The sequence below is a fragment of the Cryptococcus neoformans genome, chromosome 12 (genome assembly GCF_000149385.1).
Source record: "Cryptococcus neoformans var. neoformans B-3501A chromosome 12, whole genome shotgun sequence".
NCBI classification, from domain to species: domain Eukaryota; kingdom Fungi; phylum Basidiomycota; class Tremellomycetes; order Tremellales; family Cryptococcaceae; genus Cryptococcus; species Cryptococcus deneoformans.
The window spans coordinates 506,991-519,490 of record NC_009188.1 but is presented as its reverse complement, the minus strand read 5'-3'; the positions used below and the strand labels follow the sequence as shown (position 1 = coordinate 519,490).

General features: G+C 52.7%; 6 protein-coding genes across 6 annotated transcripts in view; 3 read left to right on the top strand and 3 right to left on the bottom strand.

Annotated features, from left to right (window-relative positions):
* CNBL1630 (hypothetical protein) overlaps positions 1 to 146 on the bottom strand; it is a gene marked incomplete at both ends in the record, with an annotated part of 787 nt that extends 641 nt beyond the window's left edge. The window contains 2 exons of the mRNA XM_767202.1: positions 1 to 7; positions 55 to 146. The exon at positions 1 to 7 is cut by the window's left edge and continues 72 nt beyond it. Of these exons, the coding sequence (XP_772295.1) occupies positions 1 to 7; positions 55 to 146 (99 nt within the window). The remainder of the gene's footprint in view (positions 8 to 54) is intronic.
* Positions 147 to 1,043: 897 nt separating this feature from the next.
* Positions 1,044 to 3,037, top strand: CNBL1620 (hypothetical protein; the record flags this gene model as incomplete). The annotated part of the gene is made up of 6 exons (XM_767201.1): positions 1,044 to 1,083; positions 1,139 to 1,274; positions 1,324 to 1,415; positions 1,462 to 2,276; positions 2,338 to 2,835; positions 2,894 to 3,037. 6 exons carry the CDS (start codon positions 1,044 to 1,046, stop codon positions 3,035 to 3,037), a joined length of 1,725 nt encoding a protein of 574 aa, XP_772294.1.
* Positions 3,038 to 3,156: 119 nt separating this feature from the next.
* Positions 3,157 to 6,918, bottom strand: CNBL1610 (hypothetical protein; the record flags this gene model as incomplete). Its single annotated transcript, XM_767200.1, has 6 exons — positions 3,157 to 3,863; positions 3,921 to 4,022; positions 4,094 to 4,392; positions 4,445 to 5,422; positions 5,476 to 6,250; positions 6,300 to 6,918. 6 exons carry the CDS (start codon positions 6,916 to 6,918, stop codon positions 3,157 to 3,159), a joined length of 3,480 nt encoding a protein of 1,159 aa, XP_772293.1.
* A 167-nt stretch (positions 6,919 to 7,085) lies between these two features.
* Positions 7,086 to 7,974, top strand: CNBL1600 (hypothetical protein; the record flags this gene model as incomplete). Its single annotated transcript, XM_767199.1, has 5 exons — positions 7,086 to 7,134; positions 7,187 to 7,420; positions 7,458 to 7,505; positions 7,556 to 7,695; positions 7,753 to 7,974. 5 exons carry the CDS (start codon positions 7,086 to 7,088, stop codon positions 7,972 to 7,974), a joined length of 693 nt encoding a protein of 230 aa, XP_772292.1.
* Positions 7,975 to 8,181: 207 nt separating this feature from the next.
* On the bottom strand, positions 8,182 to 9,036 carry CNBL1590 (hypothetical protein; the record flags this gene model as incomplete). The annotated part of the gene is made up of 5 exons (XM_767198.1): positions 8,182 to 8,284; positions 8,349 to 8,448; positions 8,499 to 8,583; positions 8,646 to 8,831; positions 8,902 to 9,036. The coding sequence occupies 5 exons, from the start codon at positions 9,034 to 9,036 to the stop codon at positions 8,182 to 8,184; spliced, it is 609 nt and encodes a 202-aa protein (XP_772291.1).
* A 431-nt stretch (positions 9,037 to 9,467) lies between these two features.
* Positions 9,468 to 12,257, top strand: CNBL1580 (hypothetical protein; the record flags this gene model as incomplete). Its single annotated transcript, XM_767197.1, has 9 exons — positions 9,468 to 10,163; positions 10,215 to 10,351; positions 10,403 to 10,502; positions 10,578 to 10,937; positions 10,988 to 11,186; positions 11,244 to 11,371; positions 11,424 to 11,776; positions 11,850 to 12,076; positions 12,136 to 12,257. 9 exons carry the CDS (start codon positions 9,468 to 9,470, stop codon positions 12,255 to 12,257), a joined length of 2,322 nt encoding a protein of 773 aa, XP_772290.1.
* Between the last annotated feature and the right edge of the window lie 243 nt (positions 12,258 to 12,500).

Genomic DNA, 12,500 nt, shown 5'->3' with positions numbered 1-12,500 from the left:
ATCCTCGCTGAATTGCACAGGTTAGACACTGTGTAATAAAGCCGCTGCACTCACTCAAAGCTGCCTTCGACGTATTTGACCATTAATGATGTCTTGCCAATTTGCGAATCACCAACCATGCCTACTTTGAGAACAATTCTGCACATAATACCTGCGTTAGTACACTCAGTAACTTCAGAGTTCAAGTTTTGATGCGCACGAGTTTCTGTCACTCCCCTCTCCACCAGAAGCACGGCCACTGCCAGAACCAGACGACATGTATCCTTGATCGGCCATATCTGCTGAGGTGCTGAAAGTAGGTTTAAACTGAAGTTTTAAATTGAAATATAAATGAATGGAGTTTGGCTTGAGTGGCTGGGTTATCTTCTGGTGTGGCTGGGGTCTTTGTACTGTGGAGAAGGACCGAGCGTGGCTGTCGAATGGGCGACTAGGGCAAGATAGACAAGACGCTTTTGGTAGTTAGGGGGGTATATGGTGAGAGAGCGTGATTAAATACGATAAGAGTGGCGTATATGAAGGTGTATAGGGACTGCGGTGGAGATATAGTGGGTAGAAGTCAGCGACTGTCTTTATTATTTGTGCTTGTTGACTTGTTGCGCCAGGCGTCAGACACCAGACGCGTACATACACTTACGTAAATCAGTTATTACATAATATTTCACTCTCCTCTTTCCCCCCGAGATTAGTAGTGAGGTAGCCAAGAAGTAGCTCTACTCATATATTTCCACGCGGAAGCCATGTCCCTCGCAAGCCACGCAGCTTTTGTGGTAAGATCATCAACACGCAGGCGGACACTCATAGCAGCCGCCCATCGCACACAACGGCCACTTTACAGGCTAGCCTTTCTATTACCAGCAAGAACTTATGCCTCCACTGTAACTGCAAGGCCTGACGCGGATCCGGTACCGGTCATCGCAGCCTCGAAGAGAGCAACGCCGGTAGAGGGAGCCACAACCATTCTTCCTGTACTTCAGGAGCTCATTGTCCTGTTGGAAAACGAAATTGGAGGAGATGGCTCATGGGCGAAGAGAGTCAAGAGGTCCATGGAGGATTTGGCTGTCAAGCGCAGGGGAAGAATAGCAGGTGAGCGATCATATTTCTTTTTGGTTATCTGTAATGGCTGACACATGCAATCAAGTGGTTGGCGATACCGCTGCTGCTCCCCGAGATGTTGTCTCAGCTCTCCTTCAAGATCCTCTGGCAGACTCGGCCACCACCAGACAAGCACTCGTCAGCAGACATCAGGATGCAAACATTGATGTTTTTGAAATCAGGTGTGTGGATTGTGTTTGATAAGGAATTCTACAACTCATAATATGTTAGTCAAGGTGAGCGACTCAACCGCGAACCGCAGTCATTGTCTCTGTCCTCTTCATGGCTTCAAGCTACGGGGTACGATGTTGTCGAAGTCAACAGTGGGTTTATTTTATCCAGCTATGAGTATTAGCTAAGAATCTATAGTTCGAAACCTTGAGACGGAACCGGTCATTTCAACTCTTCTCTCGACTGATGCCCTGGTTGTTGTCCTTGATCCGATCCGACTCACATCTACTCCTCAACTCTCGCCCATCCTGCCTCATCTTCTCGCTCGTTCCCCCATCCACTTTGTCGTGAATGGACATTTACCTTCTGGTGTTTCACAATCTTCCATCGAACACACACTGCGCGAGCAATTGAAACAGATCACAATTGAGCCTTTAGATGACGTCCACTATGATCCAGCAGCCCTCAAGGTTTCCTTTGTCCAAGCTGAAAAGGCACTAATGGCTCTTGAGGCGCTTTCCAGCGGACTGAGCAAGGCTGCGTCATCGGAAACAAAGGCTGAAGCTTTTGAAGTATTCCAGCGCGAGTTTATTCAGTCTCATGTAGGCCCCTTGCAATCAACCCTTCATCAAACCTTGTCCAACCGCGCCTCGCCGCAGCTCTCAACAGCTAAACAGGTCGCGAGCCTCGCTCTTATGCACATTTCCAACGTTATCCTTTCTGACAGGGACGTTGCGCGTGCTGCAAGCCATACCGTTTCTAAACTTCGTCGTGCCGCTCATGAAGGTGCAGCCAAAGCCAAGCACATGAGTGTCGCGACAAGAGGAGTAGACGGTGCTTTGGTGGAAGGCGAAGTCAAATATGAAATGGAAAAGATCAAACGTCAAATTGAGACTAGTTTCCAAGGGAGGCTGAGCTGGTTGGGGCTCTTGGGTAGATTGAGGGTAGATGATGTTGCGTTGGAATTGGGAGGATTTGTCGGTAGCCGATTTGCTGTTGATCTGGAACGACAGGTGAGTCGCATCATTACATATCCTTCTGGCTCCAGCTGATGGCTAAACGTTGGGCGCCCAGATGGTCTTTGAATCCGGTCAATTATCACACCTCCAATCTTCCCTGTCGTCGTCTTCCGACGAGATTATTCGCCAACTATCACATACCAGCACTTCACCGACTCAATCCTCCCCGCACCCTCATCCATTCACTTCCCCTCTCCTTGCCAATCACCTCTCCACGCTCTCACTCTCCATCCCACCTTTAACACCCACCACTCTCCTTTCACCCATACTCACCCGACGAAACCAACTTGTTACCCAGTCTATCCCGCGTTTGCAGCTTTCAGCCCAAAGGGCCCTGCTGACGACTTATTCAACGGCGTTATTAGGTGCTAGCTTGAGCTGGGCTGCGTATGTGCCCCCGATAGAAATCCTTTCGGCCGGAACAGCTGGTGGTCTTGGGCTGCTGAGTATTGTCGGATCTTTGGCACTGGGCCAGAAATTTTGGACGGGGGCACAGAGAAAGTTCTGGAGGGACTGGAATAGGGTGACTGGGATGTTGAAGGGCGATTTGGAAGTACGTGCAGAGCCGTTTTTATTTGGGTGTGTGTGTGTTTACTGATTGGTCTTGGTAGACTCGTTTGGACACCGTCCTTCAAACGCAAGTACTTGCAAAACCCCTAGCAGCTTCTGAAGGGCTCGAAAAGTTGATTGAGAAACGAGAGCAAAGGCTGGACGCCTTGCAAAATGACGTTGACAAGTTGAAAAGTAGATTATAATGATGGACAATAATAGAGGCTAGAAGCAAAACAAAAACGTATTCTATGCAGCAAATGCATCATGCGAACATTGTAAAATGAAATGTGATGCTGTAACATTGGGTCTCCGCCCCCTTAATCTAATCATCTTGCCTAACCTTTCCGTATCCCGTATCCCTATCTCGCACCGGCTCATCTGAAAAACCAAAACCTTTGCCAAACCCACTCTTCTTCCCTCTCCTCTTACCGCCCTCGCCGAATTGCTCTGCCCATTTCCGCAACTCGGGCAAACTGCCCTCTTCTGATGCAGACGGCCGAATTTCCTCGAGGGCGGTCTTGAAATGCTTGTGCATCAATACACGCTTTGGTACGGTCTGTTCCTCCTCAATGGGTGGTGGCTTTGCAGGTTCCGGGGCGTCTTCACTAGGCGAGGCGTCACGCGTGCGGTCGGCACTCAACAGCTGCTCTTCTTCAACTTGCTCGGGCACTTCACCGACACCCAACTGCTCTTGCTCTTCATCAGGGCTTTCAGACTCTTCACGCGCGGCAGACGAGATGGATTCTTCTCCATACGAGGCAGTAGCCGACGCCTTTTCCTTCTTCACCCTCACCTTCTTCCTACCGCCGCCTCCGCCGCCGCCGCCCTCTGTGGGGGCCATGACCAAAACTTCATTCCCAAGACCACCACCACCACCACCTCTTCCTCTTCCGTCACCGCCAGGTAAAGGTGTTCGCGGCCGTTCTTCAGATCCCAAAGATGAAGAGACCACGGATGAAGGTGAAAGGTGGCGCCAAGGGACGCTGACGGTATCCTTGACTGCTGAAAGGGCGGCGCTGACGCACAAATCTGGAGGAAACATTTGATCAATACACAATCCGAGAAACTAGAAAAAAAAAGACATACGCTTCAAGTCTGAACCAGAGAACCCATCCGTTTCCTTGGCTATCTGATCAAGATGAACATCTTCACCCAGCTGCTCTCCTCTCAGCAGAATTTCGAGGATCGCTTCGGGAAAAAAAAAAGGGGGTCAGTGGTTTATCTAATGGCATGTGCGATGTTACAAGATTTGCACACACCTTTTCTATCCTCTACACCGGGAAGGTCTACGAGTAACCTCCTCGGTAATCTTCTCATGACAGCGTCATCCAGATCGAATGGTCTGTTGGTCGCGCCGATGACGACCACCCTCTTATCCTTATTGGCGATCGCCGAGCTCAGACCGTCCATTTCCTGCATGAACTCGGTGAGAATGAGGTTATGTGACATGCTTCCAGACGATCCGCGGGATATACGGGCTCCAAAGAGCGCATCGACTTCGTCCAAGAACACGACACAGGGCGAGAGGCGACGAGCGAGGGAAAAGACCGCTTTGACACTAGCCAACAAACGACGTAAATACAAGGTCAGGGGGGGGGTGTACGACTTACAGTTTTTCGCCTTCTCCGACATACATATCATTCACATCGCTTGGCTGGATGGCGAGCATCCTCGCTCCGCTTTCGGCCGCCACTGCTCTCGCAAGGAGGGTTTTACCCGTACCGGGAGGACCAAAGAGCAAAGCGCCAGTGGTGGCATGATCTTTCAGCACACCGCCCCGGAAAGCTTCTGGGAACAGCAGGGGAAGCGAGATCATGGACCGGATACCATCAATCGTCTTTTCGGGAAGATGGACGTCTCGAAAGGTGGTGGATGCGAGTTTGGAAGGGTCAACGATACAGTTTAGCAGCCGCTTTTCGTGCTGCGAAAGTTTCTTGTCTTTCCGAAGATTCTCCACCACGGGGTCTACAACCTGCTGGGCTTCCTCCTTCTTCGCCCCCTTGGCCGCCGGGCCGGCGCCGTCCCTCTTGAGCGCGGCTGGGATGTGTTTTGATATCTGATCCGCGGTCATCGTCTTTTCCTCAACGGCAGCTTGTCTTGCTGCGATAATGTCCGCCCAATGAACTGTCGCCCCGCCTCCATCCACCTGCCCATTCTGCACAGCTCGGCCAACGGCAATACTCGCGATATGTAAAGCATCTGACCATGATACCACCGCGTTGCCCCAGCCTTTGCTCACACTGCTCGGACCCGTTTTGCGTGTCAACGGTCTGCCGGTCGATTCGCTCAATTTTAGGATTTCAAGTGGGTCTTGAAGTTCACCGCCGAGCTGATAGACGGCGCGGGTAATCAACGCAGCGGAATAAATTCTCCGACGGAGTGTGCGTGACTCCTTTTCGGCGTCAAAGTTGCGATGCAGAGGCACGATGGGGAAAGCTTTCCACACCAATGGAGCACCACTGGACTCGTTTTGTTCTGAGCGATTGACATGGCCCATCCGGCTCATGAGGAGGCGCTGAAGAGGGTTACGGGACTGGTTGCCAGAGTCACTTGATTGGCCATCAAAAGGCGGAAGGACCGAGGACAGGCTGTATAACAAGAGTCAGATGGAACTCTCAACGAATGTAGGAGAAAAACTTGCCCTTTTCCAAGAATCGCTTTCAGCCGAGACTGATCACCTTCTCTTCTGCCCGCAGGATCACTCTCTTCGTTCCCCCACCATAGCTTGGCTCCAGACCTGGGCTTCACCACCTCTACGTGATGATGGACATTGAAGCCCATGCTCCTAAACTTGTCTTCCAATGCAGAGATGGCTGCGTGTGTCGCCTCTTCTTGCTCGTCCACGTCTTCAACATGCTCCTCGGCGGCAAGCTCGTGGTCCTCCTTCTCGGTGGGGGCAAACATCGACGGCGACGTGTGGGGGAGGAGGGGCGAAGGTGTACATTGGAGAACAATGGATGTAGGGTGGACGAGGGAGGGTTCAGCGCTTCCGTTTTTGGGAATCATCTTCTTCCTGCCAGGGGTGATCAGACCTCGTCTCCGTCTTTGCACGGCTTCGACAAGCGATGGCCACCAAACGGGGAACGTTTTCGACATGGCGAGCGGGGATTCCAGCACAACGATCCGCTTCTTGCCGGCCTCGGCTGTCTCGGCATTGATGATGCGGGAGAAGAAGGCGATCCATTCTTCGTTGGCGCGCCCGGCGACAAAGTCTTCCTCTTGCTGGCCCATGTGGCCCATCTGGGGCATGGGCAGACCTCCGCCGCCGAGGACGGCGACGGGCATACTGGTAAAACCAAGGCCCATCCCTTCTTCCTGATCGTCCGCTTCTCGAGACTCTTTGCGGAGGTTGGGGAAGGGAGACGGCGCAGCCTGGTACAGGGGGTTGAGCGAGTGGGCGAGCGCGGGCGGCCCAACTGGCGGACGGTCAGCAGCCGCGGTCACAGCGACGGAAGAAGTACTCACAGACACCGAGAGGGGCCGCCATGCCGTCCAGCGCCACGCCCATGACCAGATCCAGCCTCACGACGTCTGCCTCCATCTCGTTCGCCAGCGCCTGCACCGCCTCTTGCACGTAGACGTCGCCGCCTTCGAACGGGGACGCGAGCGCAATCACATTCTCCGGCGCGGGCTCGCTGTCCTCTTCTTCCCTCGCCGGATCGGTCTGGGCGCGGCCATGGGCGCCCGGGGGGAAGGAGATGACATGGGTGAAGGGCGAGGTGGCGGGGTCTGGGGCGAGGTGCTGGTTGCGGGGGAGGAAGCCGGTGGCGAGGTGGGTGAGGGCGGGCTGCAGGTCGGGTGGAATGGCGCTGGCTGGCGGCGAGGGGGGGACGACCGCGGTGGCATACGAGAGGAGGTCGCGCCCTGTTGCTGCGGGGGGGGCGTCGGGAGGGGGCGGGGGGGAGGGTGGGGGCGGCTGTGACGGGCTGGAGGCGGCGGCAAATGTGCGCCGGGGCGTCGGCGAGCGGGGGAAGGCGATGGCCGAGGTCGTCTGCAGCGTGCGGGCGGGGGCGGGGGAGCGGGAGAGCAGGCGGCGGGGGGGCAGCAGGCGCTGGCGGAGGGGGGGGGCTGAGACACGCCGCATCGGGAGACGAATGGCAACGGTGGAATCAGATGCACGATATTTCGCTCACAAGTCCCTGGATCGGGACACCCGGATCGGGACACCCCGAGTCTCTGATCGGGACACCCCTCAACGCGCGTAACTCACCGCATCTCTCGTCTCTGTCCCAGCATCGACATCCACGCACCATGGTCTGGAGAACGATGCTCGTCACAGTGTCCACCAGCTTCCTGCTCGGTCCGTGCCCCGCCGCAGCCGCCCGTGCCGCCCAGCTGACCCGTGTGCGCAGGGACAACGTTTACCCACTGGATTGCCGACCACAACGTTCTCTGGCGATCGCCCGTCACGACCGAGGCCATCAGCCACTCCATCAAATACTACTCCCTGCTGGCGTCGGCTCCAAATGGACTGGGGTGGGTGTATATCGCCGTCGGGCTTGTTCTGCTGCTCAGTGCTGGCGGCCGGTCCATCAAGGGGTACCGCGGAAGCAGCGGGGAGGTTCTGTTCGACGGCGGAAGTCTTGGTACGTTTTCCATCCACAGAGTCTCGCTCATGTCTAGTCCTTGTCGCGTCCATCGCCTATTACCAACTGAGCGAGGTCTACCCTGGTGAGTGTGCAGCTCCAAGCCGCTCTGCACGTCACGGCTGACAGCAAAAGCCGTCACCATGATTCCGAGCCCCTTGCCCGTCAACCTCGTTGACCACCCGCTATACCCCGCCTTGACGACGGCCGTGAGCGACCTCGCTACTGGTAACATCATGACCGCACTCATGCTCACCGGGCTCATCCTCCTCCAGGTAGGTCGTTTTCCCTCCGCTAGTCGCCGCTGCCATACACTTACCCCCGAGTACAAGGCCGGGAGATACTACGCCAAGCGTCCCACTTTTCCGCCCACCACCACCGATGAATCTGCCGCTTCCACTCCTGCTAGTGCCTCATGTCCCTCATCCCCCGAGACCCATCCCATCCCCGTCTCGCAGCGATCCGCGACGCCTTTCCGAGAACTGACAGAGGATGAAGCCCTAGAATTGGACGCCAGCGGCGGCGAGGAGTCCGCAACCAGAACAACATATTAGATGGATCCATGTCTACAGCAAGAGGTCCAATCTCTCGCGATGCCACGATACTCGGGGGTGTACCTTTCGATACGACTATTATCTGAATAATCAAAAAAAATGCATAATGCAAACCATCGCGCGATAATGATACATACCCATTTGGAGCAGACATACCACCAAAGACCGAATGTATGATATGAATAGTTATTATTATTATTACTATTATTATAAAGCAAGGACACCCTTGGTACTAGGAACGTCATCGCCGCCGGTTCTGCTGATCGCCATTCGGATAGCCAGAGCGAGCGCCTTGAAGGCAGACTCGGCGCTAACATCCCAGACATTAGCATGCTATCCATTTTTCTTCTCTTTGGTAAAACAGGCGAGCTCACATGTGGTGGTTGTTTTCTCCTCGGATCGAGTCAATGTGAAGGGTTACACCGGCGGCAAAGGCAAACGACTGAAGAAGGTGAGACACCATTTCCGTCGATACTACCGCATATAGTCAGCCACGAAACCCCCTCTCTCGGTGGGCTACATACAATCTCCAACCTTTTCCCGAGTGAAGGGAAGGTGGCACATAAAGTACGGCCGGGAAGAAATGTCAATCACAGCCCTTGAAAGCGACTATACGTCGGGTGAGCAACACTGAGCAAAAACCGTTGGCGTAAACCGGGTAGCCTGCTCACCTCATCAAGGGGAGCATAAGCATATCCATATCGCTTGATTCCCTTCCTCTCTCCAAGCGCCTTTTTAAACGCTTCGCCAAGAGCCAAAGCGCAGTCTTCCGCCGTGTGGTGGTCGTCAATGTGAAGGTCGCCCTTGCACTGCAGTTGGAGAGACATGCCGCCGTGCTTTGCGAGCGCTGTAAACATCTGGATCCGTTTCTCTATTAGCTTGTACTCCCAAAAAAAGCGAGAAAAAAAAAAGCGGTGCGGCACGTACATGGTCAAGGAACCCGATACCAGTGCTGACATTGATTTTCTGCTCGGTGACACCTGGGATGTGGTCGAGGTCGATAGTGCAAGAGATATGCGTCTCGCTCGTGGTCCTTTCAACAGAAGCAATGCGTTCAGACATGTTGGGCGGGATGGTGTGATGGTTTGAAATAAATAAATAAAAAATCTATGAATGCAGGAATGAAAATGGATAATGCAAGTGAGCTGAGTGGCCGAGTCGAGTGTTTCGTTATAAAGTTATCGAGATGGTAAAAAAAAAAAAAGATCAATTCAGGAACGTCCACGTGGACATAGCGTGGCATCAGGCGGATCCCCCCGCCGCCCTCGAGCCTTCTTCCATCTTCGCGTTAATAAACACGTCAACTTTTGCCACTATCGCGTTTGTTGTTGTTGATAGTTATTAACCAAATCAAAAGTTCCATTCCGCCTATACACGGGCACCGTCCCTCCGAAGCATCCCAGCCATCTCCCCATCGTTCATTTCTCGACTTTCAACCACCCGCCCATCTTACATCATCCTTCTTCCTTCCCGCTCCCCGGCCGTCACCCGCCATGTCCACATTACCCCGCCCTTCAGCCACCATATCGTCCCGGAACAACCCTCCCTCAAGCGACACCATAGTGGCGTCCTCCCCCTTGGCTGCGGTTGCCCCGGATAGGAGATTGCGGTTCCATTCGGCTGAGGGCCTAGGGCCAATGAAAAGGCGCAAGATCTCTCCAGAGATGTTTGAGCCGGCTGCGACTGGCCAGACACAGAGTCCAGTCGCCGGACGCCGTCTTAACCAACAACCACCCCCACAAGCTGCTTGTATACCAATCGCAGCCCTTCTCTATCACTCTGCCCAAGTCGCCCATCAGACATCTCATGTCCACCTTCAGCAGGCATTCGTACCTACCGAGATATCAACCGATCGTACATCAGGCTACTCCATCATCAAGCTTTACTCTTATTCTTCGACCCCACAGAGCTCGCAATCAAATCGCTTCAGCCATGACCCTCAGGCATTTGCCAAAGCTCTCGGTCTTCAGCTCTACGCACTTGATCTGCTTCGAGCGGGGCTGAACATTAACAGTCTTTCCGATAAGGAAAGGGTGGCGTTCAGCCTCGAGTTTGGTGTCGTCGGCATAAAAGTGTACATGGCGCAGCAGATCCTGCAAAGCAAGAGTAAAGGCAAAGAAAAAATTCAAGGCGTTCAGGTGGACTGTCAGCGGTTAATGGATGACATGCAGGATATCGTGGGACAAGCTGTAAGTATATATGCGCACCCGGTCAGTTTCGTTGGCTGACGGTCCGTATAGTTCTTCATAGCCCAGCGGCAGTCATCATTGACACCTATGAGACTTGAATTAGAGCTCATCAACGCTCGGCTAGCATTTATGCAGAAAAAGTTCAATTTGGGGAAAAAATTGGTACAGACAGCTTTGGCGGCAAGCAGGTGAGCTTTGACTTTTCATCGTATCTTGCTGCATGTCGCTTATACTCTCAGGGATAATGCCGTGCACCGGTATTCGCTATGCCTTTTATACTTGGAGTACGTTGAGAGCACAGGGCCAGCAGATTTCCTGAATATCGCAACTGAATTCCTCGTGCGTATTCTTCTTTCCATTGTGGCGGCGTATCGCTGCATTTACAAAACGGCCCTTGCTGACAAGTAACACAAGAATGAAGCTCGCAAAAATAACCATCAGATGATTGTTCAGCTCGCTTTGCTCATCAAGGCTCGCATAACCTTTGTCCACCGACGATGGGAACTCGTTCCTACTGCGCTCGCAGAGTTTGCCTCGTCTATTGGTTGGTCTGACAGTAACCCACCTACGGACTTGCTTTCAGGTCAAAAGGAGGAACGAACCTGGCTTGCTTGTTTGAATATTCATTATCTGATACTCAGGGCGCTATGGGAAGGTAGGATAGGGAACGACAGCGTGGCAAAGGAGATTATGAAACGAGCGTATGCGTTGATGGACGAGACTGCCGACAAAAAAGTGTTTAGTGAATTGCGGGCCAATGGGGGCGTCATCACAGTATGTTTCAATGGGATGGGAAGACTGGAAATTGATCATGTTGTTGGCAGCTGCATATACCGAATAGCCGTCCTCTTCAAGTACAAACGACACCTCCCAATATCCTTTATATGCTCACTTATCTGACAACCGTCGTCGGCCGAAGAGATTTCACGGGTTCTAATGCGACATGTAAGAGTATTGTACACCCAAGAGTCTTGAGAGAGACAGAGGGTGTTGCGAGGACAGAAGACATGTGGGACAGTGGATGTGAGTTATCAGTTCTCTCTCAAAACGAGCAGGAATAATCTGATTTGAGTACGTTAGTCTCGAGCGTCCATGGTCTGGCACAAGCCATGGCCTTGAGGAAGCAAGTAATAAGCATCAAAGGAGAAGTCATGATCGAGCAAGCTACAGCTATGATATACCGCAGCTGCTTTGCCGAAGGACGTCAAGTAAGTCCCGTCGATCATCTCAAAAAGTGTGGGACTAAAGCATTTACAACAGCTGTTGTATGAGACTGTAGAACAGCTTCATGACCACAACCTTTTCCATCCTCTCTCACCCCATCTATGTCTCACCTTTGCCCAGCATGCCCATCATCTCGGGCTCACCTCCTCTGCTATACGGTATTACAAAGCTTGCAGAGATCTCATCAATTCCGGAAGCGAGCTCAGCTTGATCGCGCAAGTTGGTTTGCTGGCAGTACAGAATAAACTGGAGGGCTTGGAGAAGAATGCGGAAGGGCAAGACGAGGTGAATGCATTGGCAGAAAAATGTAAGGGAAGTAGTAGCGCAATGTTCAGTGCTGCTGGATATTTTCTTGCGAGCTTGACGGATGATAACCGTGTAAACTCAAAGTGGGTCTCCATCTTTTCACTCCATGCAAAACGTTTGCTCATCCTTTTTTTTTTTTTTTTTTAAATTCTACAGGAAAAAGCTATCTACAGCGTACGAAATCAGTCAAAGGTCAAATAATAACATTTTGCGCCTTCTCATTTTTGCCTTTACGACAAGTACACACCATTACGGAGGGCGCGAGCGTATGCTTAGGCAGTTGGAGACTGGAAGAGATATATCAAAAATGCTTGGTGGGAAGGATAGAGACGACGGGGTCGGGCAGGTCGTGTTGGGCATGTGGTTTGCGAGACGGCTCAAGGGTAAGTGTGTGTCCCGGACTTTGGATCGCTGCACTCGGCCGCTGATACGCCGCGAGTAGAATTCTACAGGCAAGAAGGTTACCAGACAGGCGTACAGGTAGCAAAGGAAAGCGAAAAGTCGCACTTTGCGCGCCTCAACGATCTTATGCGAGAGGCAGAAAAAGTCGCCAAGGGGGGTTAAGAGTTGAAGCGTTTGCGATGGACATCTTGGGCTTTTTGCGAGACACATTACCTTGTATCCGTTTAGTGTAATGATTAATATAGCATGGCATGTCGTAATCTACACCTATCCGTCCTTCTCGCAGCTCCTGAACCCATCAACTGCCAATCTACGCTACCCTGCAGATCACTTCCCCTCCAAGTCCCGCCCTAAACGCCTCCCATCCCTCCATATACCTCTCGGCGTTTGACCTCCCTTCTCTCC